Source organism: Panthera onca, chromosome A3 (assembly GCF_046562875.1).
Source record: "Panthera onca isolate mPanOnc1 chromosome A3, mPanOnc1 haplotype 2, whole genome shotgun sequence".
In the NCBI taxonomy this organism is placed as follows: domain Eukaryota; kingdom Metazoa; phylum Chordata; class Mammalia; order Carnivora; family Felidae; genus Panthera; species Panthera onca.
In genome coordinates this window covers 119,173,711-119,195,820 of record NC_138341.1, presented here as the reverse complement: position 1 = coordinate 119,195,820, position 22,110 = coordinate 119,173,711, and the positions used below count along the sequence as shown (strand labels likewise).

The 22,110-nt window shown below is 54.9% G+C and overlaps 1 protein-coding gene and 2 long non-coding RNA genes across 3 annotated transcripts; 2 read left to right on the top strand and 1 right to left on the bottom strand.

The window, feature by feature from the left end:
• Nucleotides 1–225: 225 nt before the first annotated feature.
• On the bottom strand, nt 226–4,959 carry SLC32A1 (solute carrier family 32 member 1). The gene is made up of 2 exons (XM_060617517.3): nt 4,310–4,959; nt 226–2,144 (listed from the first exon to the last, which is right to left on the bottom strand). Exons 1-2 carry the CDS (start codon nt 4,700–4,702, stop codon nt 957–959), a joined length of 1,581 nt encoding a protein of 526 aa, XP_060473500.1. The 5' UTR covers nt 4,703–4,959; the 3' UTR covers nt 226–956.
• A 648-nt stretch (nt 4,960–5,607) lies between these two features.
• Nucleotides 5,608–9,987, top strand: LOC132668613 (uncharacterized). Its single transcript, XR_009605658.3, has 2 exons — nt 5,608–6,003; nt 9,656–9,987. It is a non-coding gene; the product is annotated as an uncharacterized LOC132668613 (long non-coding RNA).
• Nucleotides 9,988–16,013: 6,026 nt separating this feature from the next.
• Nucleotides 16,014–18,729, top strand: LOC145715333 (uncharacterized). The gene is made up of 3 exons (XR_014137371.1): nt 16,014–16,131; nt 16,244–16,298; nt 17,955–18,729. It is a non-coding gene; the product is annotated as an uncharacterized LOC145715333 (long non-coding RNA).
• The last annotated feature ends 3,381 nt before the right edge of the window (nt 18,730–22,110 follow it).

Genomic DNA, 22,110 nt, shown 5'->3' with positions numbered 1-22,110 from the left:
CCCTGGCCACACGGAGACTGCTGCAAGCCCCACAGGCTCCTTCCCCTGCCTCCCCCCAAACACCTGGAGAGCCTCCTCTTAGTGCTTCTCACTCCCCCCAGGCTCTCCTACAGGCGCTCTTCCATCCACACCTGCTTCACCCGGTCGGGCCAGAGTCGTTCCCGGCGCTCCAACGCTTTGGGATCCCCGAGGGCGCAAAAATGCAGAACCGACAAGAAGCCCGCGCACCTTTGTTTCTTCTTTATTTACGGATATAATTAATGTACCGCACTCTAAATTAGAGATAGATTTTTTTTTTCTGATATACATTTCGTCTTATTCACCACGAGCACACCACACGCACAGTAGAACAGTTCCACGACCTGATAAATTGCACAAGATGAGTTTGGATTCCTGAAAACCGGCAGGCAAGCCGGCCCTGCCTTGGTTTCTCGCCTCCCCGCTTCGTGGAAGGAAATCGCCCACCCGAAACGGATTTCCCGGCCAGCCTTTCCCTCTGCAGGGTTGAAATGTCTCTGGAATGGGAAGCGCTCTTGCTGGAAATGGCTGGACGCTGCAGATTCCGAGCACTGGATGGCTGTGAAATGTCCCCCCAAGGTCAAGTTTCTGCGCCTGCGAGCTGAGCCCCTTCTCCCTCCCTTCCCACCCGCTCGGTGACAGGGACCAAAGAGTAGGGGGCCCTCCGGGAAGGACAGAAAGCCCTGCCCACAAATTCGCCCCCCGCCTCCCCAGAAACTAGGGTGTTGTGGGAAAGAAAGGACAACAGAAACGCAGACGCGATGGATTGTGGATTCCTATCCCTCCCACCCCACCCCACCCCCGTCCCCAATAATCAGAAACTAGGAACCAGAGATGTTTAAAGCTTGGCTTCCCAAGCGCGGCGGCAGGGCGCACAGGGCTGGTGGGGGTGGGTGGGGAGGGTGGGAAGGGCGCGGGAGCGCGGGACCCCTCCCGCCCTAGTCCTCCGCGTTGGTTCGGTAGGCCTCGATGAGGCCCTCAAGCGAGTGCACGAAGCCGGACACACTGCAGATGCCACCGATGACGAAGATGGCGACATCGAAGAAGACTTGGTGCCACAGCAGCTTGCGCCAGAGCAGGCGCAGGTGGAAGAGGCTGGGCAGCAGGAAGCAGAGGCCGGCGCCCGTGAGACTGCCGGTGAGGCCCATGAGCAGCGCGAAGTGCGGCACGTAGATGGCCATGAGCAGCGTGAAGACGACCAGCGCACAGCGCAGCGTCAGCCCCCACGATTTGAGGCGCCCGTCGCCGCCGTAGCAGGCCGGGAAGAAGGCGCGGCTGCCTTCCTGGAAGAGCGACTTCTCCAGCACCTCCACAGCAGCGAAGAAGGGCAGCGGGTAAGACAACAGCGCCTTGGCCACCAGGAAGATGTTGACCACGGCACGGATGGAACCGGGCAGGTTATCCGTGATGACCTCCTTGGTCTCGTCGGCCCAGGTGAGGTAGGCGACCAGCGCGAAGAGGCCCTTGAGCACGCAGGCGGCGATGTGAGTCCAGTTCATCATGCAGTGGAACTCGCTGGGCTGCTGCATGTTGCCCTCCAGCGAAGGCAGGAAGATCTGGGACGTGTAGCTGAACACGATGATGCCAATGGAGATGGGAAACTTCTTGACGTCGATGTAGAACTTGACCTTCTCCCAGGCCCAGTCGCGTGCCCGTGACAGGCAGTAGGCGATGACCAGGATGTTGATGACGAAGTGGGCCAGAGTGCACAGCAGGCTGAACTTGGACACCGCCTTGAGGTTCTTAAGGAAGGCGCAGGGCAGCAGCACGGCGGTGGCGATAATGGCCCAGGACTTCTGCGACACGGGCAGCCCCGGGAAGCTGTTGTACATGAGGTTGCCGCTGACCACCACGTACAGGATGCAAGTCATCACCAGCTCGATGATCTGCGCCACGTTCACCACGCGGCCTCCCAGCGTCGGGAAGCGCGGCGCGCAGCACGCGTTGGCGATGGCCACGTACGAGTCCCGCACTCGCACCACCTCGCCGTCCTCGTTCTCCTCGTACAGGCACGCGATGAGGATCTTGCCCGTGTAGCAGCACACCACGGCGGCGAAGATGATGAGGAACAACCCTAGGTAGCCGCCGTGCAGGATGGCGTAGGGCAGGCCCAGCACGAACATGCCCTGCGGAGCGGAAAAGGGAACCAGACGCCGGGGCTCAGCGGCAGCAGCCTCGTCAGAGGGGGCCTAGAGGCGTGGCTTAAAACTGGGGCCGCGAGGGGGCGCTACGCGGAGTGAGAACGGGGCTTCAGCCCCGGGGAAGAGAGGTTAACGGGCGGCTGCAATGGGGGTGTCCCGCGGCCTCACCGGGGGAAGCCCGGGCGTCGAGTCAGATGGAGAGGGAGGTGTTCAAGGACGGAACTGAGAGGGAAAGGTGCGCTAAGGGCCGGGAAGTGGGGAGGAGGCTGAGCGTGGGGTCAAGCCACAAGGAGGGAAAAGGTAGATGGAGATATTTTGGAAGTAGATAAGAAGGGGGTGGAGGGATCAGAGCCAGAAAAGGGCGGTGAGAAAGGTAGAGAGCTGGGCCTGAGCCACTAGGAAGAGGGGGTGAGGGATTTTAGGTGCGGCTCCAATGGGGTACAGGGAAGCTAACGAGGGCCTAAGGCCGATTGGAGAAGGGAGCATTATAACAGCAGGGGCCGGGAAAAGAGCTGGGGTAGGGCGGAAGAGGGGCTACAGGTGAGCGAAGCAGAGGGAGGCCAGAACGGAGGAAATGTGAGAGTGGCCAGAAGGCCCTAGGGGGGAGAGGCCAGAAGGGTAATGGCGGGGTGGGGGGGGGGGGGGGAGGAGAAGCGCGAGCAGTGACTGAGAGGCTAAATCAAGCAGGAATCAAGCTGTGGACTCAGGCGGGCGGACTGTGGAAGGAAGGTTTAGAATCCACAAAGAGAAGAAAAGCTAACGAAATCCAGGGTTTCCGAGGCCTCCAGGCCTCCCGGCTCCCACCCTGGCCTCCCTCCGGGCCTATGGAACGGGGCCTTCAAAGACGCCCCTGGAGAAGGCGGGGGTGGCAAGGAGGCGGTCGCGGTCTCCTGCCCCCGGTTCCGCACGGCCGTCTCGCAGGGCCCGGGAGCGGGAGGCGCCTCGGGCCCGACCACTTAGTGCGCAGGGCCCTGCTCAGCCCGGGTCCCTGAGCAAACCCGCCGCGGCCCTCCCGCTCCCGGGAGGCCCACGTTGTGCGCCCCAACGACCGTGCGCTCCGGGGACGCGAGGGGGACCAAGCCACAGGGCCCGGGGGCACCTAGGGCTGAGGCCTCCTCCGCTCCGCGTGCCGCGGCCTGCCCGCCTCCGCCAGTTCCGGGGGTCGTGGTGCGCATTCCAAACCCGGTCCCTGAAGAGTCCGGCGCCTCCTGGTGGGGAGTGGGGCGTTGCGAGTAGCCTGAAGGGGTGGCCGGCCTGGAGAGTAGAGGCAGTTCAGAGCATCCAGAGGCGGCTTCTCCAGGGTCACATGCGGAGAAGCTGGTCGCCTCTTTGCGGTGTAGCCGGAATTTCGGGCGAAAGGGGTGAGTCTGTGCGCAGAAGCACCGAGGTACCACGGGCCATTTGTGCTTGTGTGGGCACATAATATGTGTGCTTATGTTTGTGTACACCTGTATGTCCCCAGTAGGGCTGCACTTGAGAAAGTGGGCTGAATCCTGTTTGCACGAGTCTGCGCTTGTGTGCCTGTGAACGTTCAAATAGGTTCGTGTGTGTGCTTGGTATGTCCAGGTATGTGCTTGTGTGGGGGCGTATGAAGGTGCGTTTGAGGCTAACCCCGTGGTCTATATATAGACGCATGTCGTGCGCACCTGTGCCGGGAGTTTGTTCGTGCGGGAGGGGGGATGTGAGCCTGTGTGTCGGTGCCTGTGTCACAGGAGGAGACTCCCACCTCAGCAGTCCCCCTTCTCTTTTCCTCCCCAACATGCAGCTGTTAATCCATTCCGGAGTCCCGGGAGACACCGTTCCCTCCAATCCTGATTTTCCTTCTCCCTCACCACTCCCCGATCCCCCTCCTCCCGTTTCCCTCCCTTTTGCAGGGTCTCAGGGCAAGTGCCTCGGACCAAACAGCAGCCTGGCTGTCCAGCGGCTGGCGCCACTGGAGGGAGCGCGGATCTGGGCGGGAGCCGCCGCTTGTAGGGTTGCAGATCCCCCCCGCAGGGCTGGGAGGGAAGGGGGAAGGCGACGTCCTGAGGAGGGGAGGGGGGGTCTCTCGGCCGAGATCGCCCGGGGACTCAGCTGGGGGTACGGCCTGGTTCTCTGAGCTAAAGGAGGTGGAGGGTGGGGGCAGGCAGAGCAGGGAATCCCGCGCTCACCTGGATAGCGTTGGTCACGTTCCAGCCCGCCTCCCACGCCGTGATCTTGGGTTTGTCGTGGCCCCCGAACTCGCCACCGGCCCCCAGAGCCTGGTCCTTGGAGCCCGAGGGCGGCAGGGGCGCGCCTCCGCCGCGCTGGTAATGGATGTCTCCCTCGACGGGCGGCTCGGCGCCCTCGTCCCCGCAGGGCTCGCCCTCGGTTTTCAGGATGTCCATCTGCAGGCCCTGACGGTGCTCAAAGTCGAGGTCGTCGCAGTGAGCAAAACCCACCGCCTCCTCGTCGGTGGCCGCCTGAAAACCCATCCTGGCGAACATGCCGCTCACCTTGGCCTGGGACTTGTTGGACACCGTTGTGGCCACGTTGGACAGCTTGCTGCGTAAAAGGGTGGCCATGGCTGCGGCGGGGTCCGTGGAAAGGACACAAGGGGCTGGGGGCGCGGGGGACACGCGGCAAGGCGGCGAGGGCCAGGGGGGCGCGAGGCCGCTATCTTCGCTCGCTGTCCCCGCGGCGTCCCAGGGCGCTCTGGCTCATGACCCCTTCGGCTGGCGTTTGAGGCTCGCTCGAAGCCCACCCCGCGGGCGGGCGGCGGGGCTGGCGGAGCGGCGGCGGCGAGTGCACTGCGGAGCTGCCGCGGGGCGCGCGCTGGGCTGCGGAGGGCGGCGGCGGCGGCGGCGGCGGCGGCGTCAGAGCAGCTACGCGAGGCTGGCGCGGCGCCCCCACCCGTGCGCAGCCCAATGCGCTCCCGCCCCTCGGAATCAGGCGGGGGGCGGGCGCTGGGGAAGGGGAAACACCCGGAGGCAGGGGGTGCGTGGGGAGGAGGGCAGCGAGAAGAAACAGGGTCGCGAAGGGACTCGGGAGAACTGAATGGGGGCCGGAGAGGGGCGCCCGCGGGAGGGCACCGAGAGGGAGCGCACCGGGGAGGGGGCTCGGAGGGCACGGTGGGGGGGCTGGAGTGCTGCATTTCTGGGGGAGGTGCTAAGCTCGGATCCTAGCCCTTCCCACCTCGCCGCGGCAAGGAGGGAGGGGGCCGGAGCCTGCCGATTCTAGCGGTCCCGCGGCGGCGACTACCCCCTCCAGAGCCTGGGAGGCTTTCGGCCCCAGAGCTTCTGGCCAAGGACCAGTCTAGACGTCCAGAAAGGCAGCGGGGCAGTTACCTGTCTCGGGCAGCGCCGGCCGTCTGGGCGTCTATCTGTACCAATTACTCACACTGAAACCTGGCCGCAAGCCCCCTTCGGAGGCAGACAGTGTCCGTCCTGGTCCAGTTTCAAGAATGCTCAGCCGGGCCTCGGTCACCGGGCTGTCTCAACCCGTCCAGGGACGCCGCGATGGAAGCGATTCTGCGGCTCGGTCGCCACCAACCGCTCTCCATCCGCTCCAACCGCCACCAACCGCTCTCACTTTCTTTTCGTTGAGGAGTCTGGAAGGAGCAGGACTTCGTGAGGGCCTTTCTCGACAGCCTCTTGGCGGGTCTGCGAATGCACACGCCGCACAGGGGCTCAGCCGGTGTCCGGCCCGGAGGGAAGAAGGGCTCGCCGCGGGCCCGGGGCGCAGAGGTGCGCGGTGCGCTCGCCGAGGCGGTGAAAACCTAGATCGTTGCTGATGAGTGGGGTGCTCGAGTCAGAGAGCGACCCCGAGACAAAGACCGATACTGTATCAGATACTGCTACGGGCTGAATCTGAAAGGACTCCGAGGGTGAGATTTGGTAACTGTGTTTATTCTGTACATGTGTGGTTTCGTGCGCATTTCAGCCTGTGCGTGCGCAGAGCTTGTGTGCTGGATTGTGTGCCTAAGTGTTGCCGACTGGCTTGCCTGCGTTTCTGCCTGTGTGAGCCCTTTTGTAGTTGTGTCTCCGTGAGGGTCCACAGCTCGGTAAGGGTCCCTGCGTGTGTTCCCAGCTGGGCTCCGGCCAGGACGACTCCTGAGCAGTAAACAGCAGCTTGGCGACCTGGCTTCGGTGGAGGAGGTCTAGCGGCTGTGACTGGGGTGGGAGTGTGGGGAGGGAGAAACTGAAGGAAAGGAAAAGAAAGCGATCCCCAATCTCCCCCTCTCAAGGCTCTGTCTCTCTGAGAACCCCAGTCTCTCCCCCCCACTCCCCTACCCCCCCCCCCCCGCCCCTGTAGTATTTCTAGATTAGCTCACGTCAGCGCACAAGTAGGGCGGCCTGAGGGCTTTGACCAGCCAGTTGGAGCTTCCTGGACAAGACAGGCTTCCCCCCTACTCCCTACCCCCCACTGCCAGTGCCTTCCGGTCTCCCTGAAGCTCTTCTCCAGATAGGAAGCTCTGCCACATTGGACGGAGATGCTCCCTTGATCCCTCCCCAGGTACTCTCTTATATTCTCCCAAAAGCCTGCTTGCCAGAAGCCAAGACAGAAGCCCACCCCCTAACCTGAGCAATCCAGTCCCCTGCACTATGAGGAGAAGATACTGCCAAGAAAACCTCCCCATAGAGCCCAGCTCCAAACACAGACCCCCCAAGTCACGATATGACCTAGAACAAAGAACAGAAATCCTTCCTCCCCAAACACAGATTGTCTCTTCCAAGGAGACTTGAAATAGAACTGATCTCCCATACCAGAGATCATCTTCCACTCCATCCCCAAAGGCTGGGGAGAGAGATCCCCTCTCCCTACAGACTCCTACAGGCAAAGATCTTGACCTCCTCATCCTTATCCCAGCTTTTCTGTTCCTGGTGAAATTCTTTAGTTCCACACGAGGTGGTCCAGGCAGAGACTAGGGGTCCCTAGTGTCTTCCTCTACCCCATACACCCCCACACCTGGGGGTGGCCATTGATGCCTTTTGACAACTATGTATCAGTTGGTCATTCCTGATTTATGGGTGGATTTATGATGGTCCAAAATGCTTATCCTCTCTTTCCTTTTCCCTTATGATGTTTGCTGCTGTAAGACCCAAGGTGGACTGGGAAGTTCTTTCATTAGTGAGAAATGGTGTCATTCATCATTCATTCATTCAGCAAACCTTCTCAGCACCCTACTGTGCATGTGACTCTCTTCCCACTGTTGTGGGAACCACCAAGACAATGCAAGCATGACCCCTGTCTAGGCTCCCGTGGCAATTCTTGGGTCGTTGGGGACACTGGAGAACATTCAGTCCAATCATCCTTTCTGCGATGCTTACACCGTCCCTAAAACATCCCAACAGAGCCTCACATTTACAGATAGGCACACTCAGGCCTGGCAGTGAGGTGTCCTGCTCAAGGTCATTCAGAGCCCAGGGTAGAGGCAGTCTAGGCCGCAGGAATCCCGATGCCCCTCCTGTGCCTTCTCTTCCATGACCTTGTCTGTCCTCCCATCTCCTCTCCCTGGTTGTTTGGTATTCGGTCACCTCACCGTCAAAAGAGATGAAATTTCGAGCAGACGTTAGTTCTTTTGGCAATAATTAGATGCCAACGTTGGCGGAGGAAAGCCTCTGTATCCCTCTTTTTTTTTTTTTAATGTTTATTTATTTTTGAGAGAGAAAGAGTGAGCAGGGAAGGGGCAGAGAGAGAGGGAGAGAGAGAATCCCAACCAGGCTCTGCTGCCGCAGAGCCTGACTTGGGCTCGAACTCATGAACCATGAGATCATGACCTGAGCTGAAATTAAGAGCCAGATGCTTAACCGATTGAGCCACCCAGGTGCCCCTGTATCCCTCTTTTCTTGCTATTTGCAATAAATGCCTCTTCCCAGGCCAGGGTGACATGCTCCCAAGCAGCCTTCCTTTACTAGAAAATTCTGCTCCATCATGTATTAGCTGTGTGACATTGGACTACTCACTTAACGTCCCTTAGCTTCTACTTGCTCGACACTAAAATGTGAAAATAATAACAACTGCCTCATTCGGTTCTTGAAAGGATTCAGTGAGTCCTGTATACAAAATGCCGAGCAATGGACGCTCAGTGCCCGATGCATGGTAGAAATTACTTTATCATCCTGTTGTTGCCATACCAGATAGCCAGGTCTCATTGTTTAGGAAAAAGTGAGTGTACAAGAGAAAGTCTGTGATTGGGTGTGAAAGTCAGAGTGAGTTGGCATGTGCACTCTTCTGTCTTTGTCTCACCTCCCTGTCCTCACGCCTTCCAAGGAAACGAATGGAGGTCAGGAGTTGGACGGAGGGCAGGGGACCTGGCAGGCAGCCCCAGGAGGCAAACCGGACAACCTGCCTAGCTGGTAATGAGCTGGGCCTGCTCTAGTGAAGCCATCAACCTCCAGATTCTTCTGATAGCTCCTCTAGGGGCACCCTCGCGAGAGGAATTTGCAGCAACGTGGCCCCCTGCGTTGAAACAACACACACATATACACATACACTCACACAACAGAGGACAAGCCAACCGACAGATGCACAAAGAAATGAGGGCCAGCACATAGCTTCAAGTACACTGGCAGATTTATACTGGGCAACGCACACAGGTCAAGGACAGGCCAGCACACAGACACAAGATTTGAACTGACACTGCCTGCCACACAAAGAAGCCAGGACAGACACCCACAGATGGATCCCCATGCGCACCGGCACCCGGATAATAGACTTAGACACAACAGCAGCACAGGACAGGCATGGACGTGGAGAGTTGTGCACACACTGACAGACGCCCAGACATGGGAACACACATGCAGATTCACACTGAGACCGATAGGCACCCCCGAATGAAAGAATACCCCTATATGATTACTGAAGGGGAAAATAGGGGAGAAAAAAGGGAGGAACAGGGTGGAGGAGACACAAAAAGGAACGTGCTGGAAGAGGGAAGAGGAAGACAGAGGGAAGAGGACATTCCAGGCAGGAGCACAAAAGAGAGAGGTGCCACTGCCTCCTTTTGGCCAATGCCAGAACCCAGACCTGTGACTAAGAAAATGGCAGCTGGGAGGGCTTGTGGAGGGGGAGGAGGACCTGTCCCTGCAGCCCACCCTGGGAGTGGGGGCAGGGGCTCTCCTCTCAGGGCCACACAAGGTCCCAAAGTCTTGAGGGGCTTGGGCCGCATAAGAGGGAGTGTGAGGGGACCCCAGGACCCCTGCCAAGCCCCCTGATACAAGGACAGTACTCTGGATCAGTCCTGAAGCCTGGGCCCAGGGGGAAAACGTATCCCTCTCCCAACATGAGATCCGGTCTCTCTGTTTTTGATGCCTTCAGTACCCAAGGGGTTAAATGCCTGGCTGATGGAGTTGGAGGCCACTTTTGGGGGGAATAAATAGGGTTAAATAGAACTGGGCTTATCTGCCAGAGCAGGCAGCAACATGGGGGATGGGGCAGGAAGCCCTTGAATTAATGGCCTGGAAAGCCAACATCATGAGCATCATTTCGGGGCTGAATGATCACAGACAGACCCCCTCCTCCTCTTCCTTTTCCAGAGCAAGTTCTGTCTGTGAGCCTTTTCCTGCTGAAGGGACAGAAGCTGGCTCTATACATCAGGCCCCCTCCCTCAAGCTGGGGCATTGGTGAGGTATTCCTACGGCTGGAGAAAGCCACAGCTACCTTGCCCGAAACCGGAACTCAATTTCCTGATGCTGTGTCTATGGGCACAAAGGAGGAGAGGGACCAGCAAGGCTGAGGGTTCCGAGTGGAACAAAGACCCCGATTCTTCCCCTGCTTTGGAGTGACAAATCAGGTGGGACCATGGAGGGTATCAGTGCTGCCTCTGATAGCTCAGGGTAAAAGATATTAAAATACATTAATGACTAAATATTAGTGGTTTTCCTTGCTGAATTAGCATCCCATCTCTGGGGGTATGCAGGCAGAGGCTGGATTCCTATCAGGGACAATGTCCAGGGGAGTCTTGTCTCAGGGCAAGGGAGGCTGGATTTCATAACTTTTTATTTTATTTTATTTTATTTTATTTTATTTTATTTTATTTTATTTTAGAGAGAGAGCAGGGGAAAAGGGCAGAGGGGGGGAGAGAGAGGGAGAGAGAGAGAGAGAGAGAGAGAGAGAGAGAGAATCTTAAGCAGGCTCCATGCTGTCAGCATGGAGCCCCATTGAGGCTGGATCACACAACCCTGGGATCATGACCTGAGCTGAAATCAAGAGGTGAATGCTCAACTGACTGAGCCATCCACGCGCCCCAGGATTTCATAACTTCTGGGCTTCTAGGGCCAAGCCTTCTGTGAAGGTGGCTCTGAGAAGAGTCCAGGGCCAGGGCCCATGGGGACCCAGGCCTGGCCCTCAGCAGCCTTTGAAACCAGAAGAAGCTGCCTGGAAGTGAAGGAGGAGCGCTGGACCAGACTTGATGGGTTAGATCAGTGATTTTTTGACTTTTTCTGGGAGCACAGCCTCCTGTTATGCTGGAAAACAGGGAACACAGCGACCTCACTCCCCGCTGGGTACCCAGTGCACAGTAGACACTCAATAAACGTAGGCGGGGTTGTGTTAAATTGATGTCATAAAACCATTTGCACCCATGATCTTTCAGTATAATTGGCTGAAGAAACACACATACACAATGGCCAAAATCCAGCCCTGAATTCCGGGTTCTGTAGCCCCTCTAAATGGATCTGTCTTTTATGCCCACATCACCTTCTGCAGAGTTGAAAGCTAGTCACGCAATATGCATGTAAGATGGGATCTCTGTTCAGAACGGGCTTGGGGTGCACACACAGATTCAGGGACTCCTTTCCAGACCACTCGGCACCCTTAGGAATCTGTGGGTCACTGGTTATAGCGACTGGGAGAGACAGCCACGGAGGAGGCTCTGAGTCTGGTGAGCCCTGCCTCGAGGACCCCGGGCTCCAGGAGTGCAACGGGGCTCCTGGACCCTCAAACCTTGCTTGTTCTCTCTGCCGGGTAAGGAAGGACACAGTGACAAGGTGGCCCTCTGCAGGCCAGGAAGAATCCTCAGAAACAGACCCTGCCAGGTCTTGATCTGGAAGTTCCAGCCTCCGAACTGTGAGAGAATTAATGCCGGTTGTGTAAGCCACCCAGCCTGCGGTGTTTTGTTACGGCACTCCAGCTGACTAAGACACTGAGGGCCTCTGCCAGCCCCTGACCAGCACTAGCTTAGCAGGCAAAGATTTTTCTAGGTCACACACACGTCACACAGACTTTCCAATTCTCTATAGCCTGCGCATGATGACTCCATGGCCTTCAGCTTAAGAGCCCAATCTGTTAAGTTTGTCTCTCTCCCAGTTGCGCTGAGAGCTGGCCCCGGGTGAGATGCCAATGTTAATGTTTAACAAGTGTTTATTCTGTGCATGTATTCTTACGTGATTGCCTTACGGCGTCCCTGTGAGCTTGGATTGGTTTCGTGTCCATTGACAGATGAGGACCCTGGAGCACAGAGAGGTTCAATAACCTGCCTAAGTTCTCACAGATAGGTTGTGGTATATCCAGGATTCAAACCCAGATTCAGAGCTGTCCTTACAACCTCAGTGCCCTAGGTGAGCTCACCTGGAAGGACTTGGACCCTGGGCTCCAGGGAGGGGCTACAATCCAGATCTGGCTCCCAATGACCAGATAGATCTCCATGCACTGACTGGTGTATATGTCCACTCTGGCACCTTCTTCTTCCAACTATTCAGGTGACTCCTCTGGGACAGGGAGGTGGGGAGGCACAGGGTGGGCACACAGTAGGTGCTCAGGAGAGCTTGTGGATTTCACTCAACTCTGGTCCCGGGGAGCCGCATCCTGTGTCTTGGGCTTTCCAGCCTCAAGAGTCTTGTGGCTCTTCCCCCACAGGATGGCTTAGCCCAGCAGAGTTGATAAAGGCTCCTGGGAAATCACTTGTTTCCTAACCTGCGATGTGTGAGCTCTCACCCAGAATTGGTTCTTTTTATATTATTATTCTTTAATGTGTATTTATTTTTGAGAGAGAGAGGGAGACAGAGCATGAGCAGGGGAGGGGCAGAGAGAGAGGGAGACACAGAATCTGAAGCAGGCTCCGGGCTCTGAGCTGACAGCTCATGAACTGTGGGGCTGGAACTCACGAACTGTGAGATCATAACCTAAGCCGGAGTCGGACCCTCAACTGGCAGAGCCACCCAGGCGCCTCTATATTATTATTATTGTTTAAGATTTTATTTTTAAGTAATCGCTACACCCCATGTGGGGCTTGAACTCACAATCCTGAGATCAAGAGTCATATGCTCCACCCACTGAACCAGCCAGGCGCCCCTTTATGATATTATTTTATATCTAAAAAGACTACCAGCAGATTCTAGGTCTCCTGGATGACCAGACTGCTTTAATTGTCATAGGTCTCACGACAAAAGAACAGAGGGGGGCTAAATGCTAAAGCACACAGAACCATACTCACTATGCAAGTGGCGATTTAATTTCAGCAGTACATCATCCATCACGTTAAATTAATCGTGTTATTTTGATGTGTGTGTGTGTGTGTGTAGCTTTGTATCCCACTAGCACATCATCCTAGCTTTTCCTGTTGTATAGAGCTAAAAGGATAAAGCTTTATACTTAGCTTTATGTTTGTACATATTTCGGTAAAATTGTAATAAAGATAATCCATCAATTGTTGGCAAGGGGCTGTAAATTTTTTCCCCCTTTAAAAGTGGTTTGTGTATTACTCAAGTGTGAGAAGCATGCGTTTAATTCATTCTGACCAAGTAGAAAATAAGCTTCACACATTGGTGCCCCACACACAGCCCCTGCCACCTGGACGGGTCCCCATCCTCAGTTTGGCTCCCCCACTGCTGCCTTAGAGGGGAAATATGACAGCGTAATGAACAGTTGTACGACGTGCTATAAAAAGGCAATTAAGGGAACTATTGGACTGGGACAAGCCAGCGTGACCTGGTTAATAGCTCTGAGCCCAGACGGGCTGCGGGGAGGAGGGGCAGAAAGAGGGGGAGGGGTTTGCTGCTCTACAGTGGGCCCAGAGGCTGATCGTCCTGCTGCCCACTAGGTACCCAGGGCACCCAGGCCAGCCTCACGACTAGTGGGTCCAGGGACAGCCTGAGGGGAATGCTGGTTCAGAGCTCAGCTCTGGAAGTCCCCTCCTCCACTCTTGGTCGAGTGACCCTGGGCAGGTGGCTCAGGGTCTCTCAGCTTCAAATTACCCATCTATTAAAAAGGGACAAAAAGGATTGTCCTAGAACGAAGGCAGTAGGAAGGAGGGATGAGGCATTCACTGTTAAACTGGTCAGTGCTCAGAAATGCACATGGAGGGGCGCCTGGCTGGCTCAGTCGGTAGAGCATGGGATTTTTCAAAAACTAATTAATTAATTTTTATTCATTTTGAGAGAAAGAACAGGAGCGTGGGAGGGGCGGGGGGGGGGGGGGCGGTGGAGAGAGAATCCCAGGCAGGCTCTGTGCAGTCAGTCAGTGCAGAGCCCGGCACGGGGCTTGAACCCACAAAAGGGTAAGACCGTGACCTGAGCTGAAATCAAGAGTCAGACACTCAACAGACTGAGCCACCCAGGCACCCTGAGCATGCAACTCTTGATTTCAGGGTCCTCAGTTCAAGGGCCATGTTGGGCGTGGAGCCTCTTTTAAAAAATTGAAAGAAAGAATCACTTTGTGTTCATCAGGATCTTTCAATTCAGCACAATCTGTGGCTCTGTGTGTGTGTGTGTGTGTGTGTGTGTGTGTGTGTGTGTGTGTTCTGTTCTAATTAGCCCATCCAGGCTCTGCAGGCTGTGGGTTCTTGGATCAGATCTTCTGGAGTTGTCCATGTGGCCATGCACCTTGCGATGAGCCCTCCCATTTGGGCCCTCTCTCTTATGTCCTTAGGCTCTAGTCCTCGTTGTCTCCGAATGCCTCTGTTTGTGAACCATCTCAGGTCTGTAGAGACAGAGAGAAACACTTCCTGCCCCATCCAAGCGCCTATTTCACTCTCCTTAACAGTGTGGGTGGCAAGAATGGCGAACTGTACCATGACGAGTACCTGGCACCTAGTAAATGCTCAGGAAAAGCTAGCTATTATCATTGTCGTCACCATTGGAAAAGCTCTGGGTTTATAGTTGACACGTAGCATGGCGCCTGACACAGAGTAGGTGCTCAATAAATGTCGGCTGACTTGGTTCCACTCTTCACCATCCGTGATTGTATACTAACCCCTCCCTGGGCCCTGATTACCCATTAGTCAAATAAGGATACAATCCTACCCCATGGTCAGTCGGTCAGAGATCTGCCTTGTAAACTGTGGCAACTGGTTCTGTTCGTCTCCACCTTCACCCCCATTCATCTGTGCCTGGCACGTGGATCTGAGAGCCTGGGGAGGCTCAACCCCCTCCCCACGTGCATTTATCCTAAAATAGAAAACCAAGCAGCGTGGCTGCGTTGGTCTACAGGGCCCCTATTTCCTCCTCCCCACAGCCTCAGATGGAAGTGGCATTGAAAGCCAGCCCAGCGACAAAGGAGCAATCAGGAGTCATTATGGCTCATTTAGGGTGGGCTTGGTGATTGGCTGAGATGCACCAGCTCGCTCCCCACTCGGGAGGAAGAGGGTCTGAGCCTGGCAGCTGGAAACCCAGTCCCTCAGCCCTCTCCCTCCAGCCTCTGGCCTCACGCCAGGCAGAGGGCTCTGAAGGCAGGGCTCTGAAGGAGGCTCTGAGCCCTACTCAGGCCCGCCATCCCCAGCCACCTAAGGCTTCATCTGTGGCCAGACGCTAACTGGTAGGGTTCTAACATCACATCTGGCCTTCTCCATCATCCAGCTGCCCTCACGACAAAGTCCAAACTCCCTCCCCAGCACTCCCAGTGGGCAAGGCCCCATGAGTTCTGACCCCAGGCCTGCCTCAGCAGCCTCCTATCCAGCAGCTCAGGGAGATCTCTTTGCTCCCCCTGCAAGGAGGGACCTGCTGCCCACCCCTGCTCCCATCCACTCTCGTTTCTGCGGCTCAGAACCCACACTTAAACCAGGAAGGGCCGAATTCAAATCCGATCTCCGCCACTTTGTAGACGCCGGACCAGGAGTCTCACCTGTTCAATGGGGATAATCAGACCTCCCTCCCAGGGTGGCCCAAAGGATTACATCAAAGGATGAAAGGATCTGAAAGATCTCATAATAATACATCCTTTGTGGATATTAGCTAGTATTCTTATGCATTCTTAGGTGGCTGTTTCGAGGTTACCTCCTCCTGGAAGCCCTCTTCGACTCCCCAAGATTGGGTTCACCTGTCCTAAGTATTCCTACAACCCTCTCATACTTTGCCCTGGCCTGCTGCATGCACATGCAGGTGTGGCCTGTGTCTTACTCGCCCGTGTAGCCTGGCATTCGGCACAGAGTCTGCCCTGGAGGACGCTCCTTACTGGCCTCTGGACAAACCATCGCGCTGACTGCCAGGGGCAGATGGGGACGCCCAGCACCCCTGGCCCCCAAGAGGCTGGACCCAGGAAGGTGAATCCCCAAGCCTCCCCGCCCACAAGTCTGTCTACGGGGCTTTCCAGGACCACTCGCGGTAGCATGTGGAAAATAGATCGTGCTCCTGTGCCCCGCCGAGGCCGCCTCTCAGGGTGTGCATTGAGCTGAGCTGAGTCTGTGTCCTCTTAATTAGAGTGATAACAGCTATCACTTATGGAAGACTTATTTTTTCCATCTAAAGGGCTAAATGTGTTATCTCATTTATCCTCACCCTCAGCCCCTAGCATAGGTCCAGATGGGCATTGCTGGAAGCATGCTGCGGTCTCAGGTAACTATGGAAGGCGGACAGGGGCACCGCCTCAGGAAAGCTGGGACCGGGGACCCCTCTCCGTTTCCCACGTCTGCGGCTGTGCCCTCAGCACGTAACTTTTGTTTTCTGCCTGACCTTCCAGGTTGAGGGAAACATGACTGCCTACAGCTCTCGAGCCTCCCGTATCATAAGTCGTCACCACCAGAGTGGGACTGGCTGTTTGAAAAGTCCCAGGCAGCTGGAAATAAGGGTCTACCTCCCCTGTGAGGCTGATGTGAGGATCAAGGGAGATAATGTGCACAAAGTCCTGTGCCTCCTGGGGAGGACTCAGTAAATGGCAGCTGGGATTAACGTCGGTTTTGTTGTTGTTAACAGTGGTGGTATCACCAGCGTGGACCACGCTCAGCCTGAGGGGATGCCGCACTCGCAGGTAGGCATGTGAGGCTGGTGCCCGCGACGTGTGGGTCTGTTCTGAGGATGAACAAACCCTGTTCTGAAGACCGTGCCCTGGACCCAGCCTGTCATGGCAGCCAGGGATTTGACCGGGCTCCGGGGCAGGTTCAAAGGATGGGGCTCTCTATGAGCCTGCAGGAGTCCTCCCGCTGGCCTCGATCCTTCCAGCTGCAGACCAAGGCTGGGGTTTTCCTCACGGCCTGGGCTACGTTGTCAATGTGAAGGTCACTGAAGGGTTAGGAGGCCTCCTCCAAGCAAAGATATTAAAGCCAAATGAATGCACTTACCAAAGAGCCTCTGGTAGAGGGCACCCCTCAGTGTCAGAAGTTCAAAGGCCATAGGCCTGCTTGAGGCAGGGGCTCTCTGCAGGCTCCCTGAGTCTAGATCCCATAGACATGGAAAGATCCCGGTGCCTGGACAGCGAGACCCAGCCGCTGGCTCCTGAATCAATCTGACCCCAGATGTGGGTACTACAGGCACCCTTTCCCCATTCTCCCAGCTCACGGTGCTGGGGCTCAGCTCCTGGGCCCCTCGGTGCCCAGCGTGGCATAAAAACACTTGTGCGATTTCCACACTGGACTGTTATAAATGGAGCCCTGATGTCAGCGGGTGCTCTCTGTCCCTGGACATCCGGGAGAGGGTCCCCACCCAGGACAGCCCCCGCCCTAATTCCATGGCCGGTGGATCTTTCCTGCCCTTTCAGCAGGTGGGTGTGGGGAGGGGTGCAGTGAAGCCGGAGACAGTTTCCTTCTTTTTGCTCCTGGGCCTCTTGTACCCAGGCCTTTGGGCTTCTCCCCTTCTCCTCCTCCAGGACAGCTTCCGGACCCCCCCCAAGAATTCTCTCCTGGTGCCTGTTGTCCCAGTGGCCACCACCCCAGGGAAGGGTGCAGAGGCTACAAAAGAGATGTGGAGTTTAGGGAAATGATTTCTGAAAGCCTGGAGCTCCTGGGAGCTCACCTAATGCTTTCTGGTCCGAGATCAATAGGTTAGGAGATCTCTAAGGCCTTAATTAAACTAAGTCCTTGAGAAGATAACTAAGCATCCTTTCCTTTCCCCAGCATCAAGCAAGGGGTGACTCTTGTGTGTTTTCTTGGAGGGGAAATTTCCTTTTTTTATTTTTTCTTTCCTTTTCTTGATTTTTTTCCCACATGGCTCAGAAAAAAAATATGTGTATTATTATATATTATATAAAATGTAATGAAAAGTGGCCCTGTAGCTCCTGTCATCCATCTGCCTACCCACCTTCCATTTCTCCAAAACCACTGTTACTGGTTTCCTAGGGACCCTTCCATTTGCCTGTACAACATATACAAGGATATAAGTAAATACAAATGTGTTCTTGTTGTCCCCTTCCCCTTTTTAAATACAAAAAGGTAGCATATTCTACGTTCAGTTGTGTACATTGGTTTGTTTGGTTTGTTGGGTTTTTTTTTGTTGTTTTTGTTTTTGTTTTTACCTAATTTGTCTTTGGAGATATTTCACATCAGAATATAGAGATTGTTCAGTATTCTAAAGGCACCGAAAATAGCACGAATTATTTCTCCTTCCCTCTTTTCTTTATTCTTTACAGCTTCCTCCAAATAGACATGCCATTCATTCATTCTTTCGTTCGTTCATTTGTTTCTTTCTTCAGCCTTCCCAGATGCCCTGTTCAGTGCTGGATCTCGTGCTGGGTGCTGGGGTGACATCAGTGAATTCTCCCAGGCCCTTTCCCCAGGGCTCAGAGGATCAGGGGCGCCAGGACACCAGCAAGCCATGAGTGGGGGAGGGGACAATCCCTGGCTCACTTTGGCAGTGTGTGACTTCTCTTTGTGTGCCTTGATCTGGACCGGGTCTTTCTCTTTTCTTCCCTTTACTGCACCCTGGCCGCACGCTTGCCAGTCTGCCCATCTGGATGTCCAGGAGAGCCAATTTCCTTTCTTCTGGGGCGAAAATTTTTCAAACGAGGTCGGGTGATTTCTAAGAATCTGTAACGGGAGTGTCTGTGTAAGCTTAATAAAAACAAATCCATCAGCAGAATTTACGTGACTCACCTGGGAACAGACAAAAATTCCCCTGACAGTCTTCATACAAAGGACGGAAAATGCTAGCCCCCTGAGGCGTGGGCTGCTGAGGGATCAAGAAGGTAGAGAGAGAAGATTCAGAACATGCCCGGCATTTTGTGAATGAAACGTTCTTGAGTTACTTGTGTTTGTCATGTGCGTAGAGTGCAAATAGCATGTATTATGGTCCACGTTGCACACCTGATGCATTTACTGTGTTAAAGTTGTTGTGCAACACGGTATGGAAGCATTTTCCTTCTGGACTCCTGGGTGGCTGTCAGCTGAGCGTCCAACTCTCGATTTCAGCTCAGGTCATGAGCTCCCAGTTTGAGTCCCACATTGGTCTCCACACTGATGGTGCAGAGCCTTCTTGGGATTCTCTCTCTTCCCCTCTCTCTGCCCCTCCCACACACGCACTCTCTCTTAAAATAAATAAACTTAAAAAAAAAAAACAAAAACACCCCGTCTACCTTCTAAAGCCACACAACTGCCGTTTATTGAATGCTTCACATTCAACCCAAACACTGTCCGAGCAACCCTATGAGGTGGGTGTGACCATCGTCACCCCTTCGTAGATGAGGAAACTGAGGCACAGGGAAGGTAAGTAACTGGCTCATGGCAAATGAGTAGCGAGGGACGTGAATGGGTCTGCACTCCAGAGCCTGTGCTCCAACCACTCCATCTCCCCATCCCCTGAGAGCCCGTCACTGCTCTAGGCCTCAGCCTTTCTTAGCTGTAAAAGAGGGACATTCCAGCTGTAAAAGAGGGATAAAACAATCACATCAAAGGACTTTCTTGAACATTTGCGGAGATAATGCTTGTAAAGAATGTAGGACATCACTCAATACACGGCGGTTAATATTACAGAAGACTAATACTAACAACACTCCTCTACTCCGGCTGCCAAGAAAGGGCCACTTCTTAGCAGAGCCCCCCCCCCACCCCGAGAAGACTGCGCCTGTCACCAGGAGTCAGAGAAAGGGCAGGACAAGGAGCCAGAAGAAGCTCATTGTTTTAATAAATTCACCTCTGCGTCACAGCCCTTTCCCTGGCCCCCTGGGGCTCTTCCTCTGTTGAGCAGGCCAGGGTCCCTCTGGGCAGGGGAGTCTGTTTGAGTCCCATTTCCATTACACTCTTGGCTGAACAGAGGGGGCAGGGGAGCCAGCAGCCTGCCAGGCAGTAATTAATTGCCTATTTGGCCGCCTGCTGTCTCCTGGATGGGGGATGCAGGATGGCTCTGCCTGGGCGGAGTGCTGGGCGTGTCCTTACTCATCCTGCCCACGCCACCCCCTCTGAACCCATGCCCAGCCCTTTGGGGGAGGGATCATGACAGAGCAGAGGTCCCTTCTGTCCACTTCGGTAAAAAGGCCTTGTGGTCCTGGCCAGGGGGACTAGAGATGGCCGCAGAGTGCTCTGTCTGGGGAATTTATTGATGGTAGTAAGGGTCGCTTGGTTTTAGCCTCTGAGGGGCAGCCTTAATGAAGGGAAAAGCATCCTGGACTCAGAGATTTAGGACCCTGGGTTCTCATACCGGCACTCCCACCTGCCGGCTGTGTGACTTTGGGTAAGGCATCTGCCATCTCTGAGCATCCATTCCCCCCCTCTGGAAAACAGGGTGGGCATGGGCAATCATGCTCCCATGGACTCGTGCTTTTGGACCTCCAGAATCCATTCTGTCCAAGAATCACTTGCTCCCTGTCCATTTCATAGTCATCCTTCTGTGGATCCCAGGGACAGAGTTGTGACCCAGGCCTAGACATCGGCATTCTCCGTGGGGCTTTATTCAAGCATGTTTGAAGGGGGGAAAAAATCTGTTAGTTACAACCCAATGAGGCCTGAATAAAACAGCGACTTATCTTTGAAGGTTGAAGGGGTAAAGCTATGGAAGTAAGGGTGCTGATAGTACTTTGCAAGCCTCAAATCACAATGGACATCTGTGAATACGATCGTCATCACCACTCTCTTCACCAACACCGTCGCCAGCATCATCATTATCATCATCATTATCACGGTTGTGGCCTGGGCCCAAAGACTTTTGCTCAAATGCAGATGAGTTTTCCAATCATTTAGCAGCGTTTGCAGAAGCCCTGGATTCTGAGGCTAGGTGTATCCTCAGTGGGAAGGGTTATCCGATTAGTTAGTGATGTTTGCCCTGGGGGTAGGAGGGGACCGTGTATGTACTGGTCATGCTTTATTCACCCCTCCCCGGTTGGAGGTGGAGGTTCAAGGTTAAGTGACGCCTCTGATACTATGAGCAAACACAGGACCTTGTGAGAAAAGAGTGAGATGATTCATTTCCAGAAATACCAAATAAAAGCTGTGCTGTCTAGTTAACAATAGGTTTACAACCTATGGGAAATAGGTATAACCCTCCCCCACATCCCCACACTGGACCCTTAGACCCTTCTTCCCCCCTCCTTTTCGTGGGCTTATTTTCACAGGCTTTGCAATGAGCATGCGCCATAGAATAAAGGGAGGAGGGACTGAAAGTCTCTGCATCACCTCAGGGAATGTACGTTTGTTCCAATCAGACTACTTTTTGCCTTACGTGGGCATAGGCGGCGTCCAGATAAGGCTGTGACCTCTGTAGTCCTTAGCCAATGAGGAACCAGGGGAGGGACTTGCCTCTGAAGTACTTAGCCAATGAGGAGCTAGGGGAGGGACTTGTAGCTAGGAGATAAACTGTCTGCTGTGATTGCCCCAGGTATGCCTGTCCATCAGATACGGGCTCTTGCAAGAACGTTGTTTAAAGCCTCCCTTCACTGTGCTCCGAGCCTCCGGCGTCCTCCTTTGATTGGGACAGTGGCCTTATTTCTCACAGACCTCAAACTAGAAACCAGATGTGGGTCCATAGGATACAGAGGTGAATTTATCTAGCCAAAGCCAGAGCTATGGGAGCCCTTCCTGCACCAATGATTGAGAGCTTGGCTTGGACATGAGAGGAGAATTAAAGACCTCTCCCCCTGCCCACCTCCCCCCCCCCCCCCCCCCCCCGCCACAAAAAAGCTGCTATGTTCTCAAGCCCTGGAGTGTTCCTGGGCAGAAGAATTGGTAGGAGGCTCAAAGCAGATGAGCAGAGTTATGTAGTGTGGGGGTCTGTAGTTGAGGCCCCCTCTGGCCCGGCTGGTAGCCCACCTGTCCAGCCATTGCTGGTTGACCCATATCTCATCTTCAATCCTCAGCTTGGAGTTTACAGTTTGGTCAAGACTCGTGGCCAAAAAATTCTGCCAGTCGGGACAGATCTGATGAAGATGCCCAAGAGAAAGGCTGCAGCTGGATCCCCCCCCCCCGCCCCCCCGCTCAAACCACCCCCCCCCCCCCCGCAGCCAGGATGCCCATGGTCCCATCTTGGGCCACAGAGGAGACCAGTCTCCTCACTCGCAGAGTTCCATGACCCAGCTCCTCAATGCAGATTCCCAAACTGCATTGGCTTGTCCCGAACCCCCCAGAGCTGGGTCTTGCGGAGGACCCCGAACCTTCACCAGCCAGGCACCACCAGGCATGAGCAAAAAGGCCACTTCCGGTCACCGCTGTGGCTGGAAAAGTGGCAGAGGTTTTCCAATTGACTTGTCCCATGACAATTATTTTTACAATCTGTTGATGCCGACTATTTACCAGGCATGGGCTAAGGATTCTATGTTCATTATTTCACTGGACTCACAGCAAGCCTGCAAAGAGGGTATTAATGTTTCCACTTACAAAGAGGAAGCCATGCCTCAGAGAGTTGAAGTGGCTTGTCCAAGGAGA

Bases quoted from the DNA above. Each gene is read 5' to 3' on its own strand.
- SLC32A1 (XM_060617517.3), bottom strand. From the start codon at position 4,702: ATGGCCACCCTTTTACGCAGCAAGCTGTCCAACGTGGCCACAACGGTG. The intron at 2,145-4,309 runs GTGAGCGCGGGA...TCCGCTCCGCAG, and splicing joins ACGTGACCAACGCTATCCAG to GGCATGTTCGTGCTGGGCCT.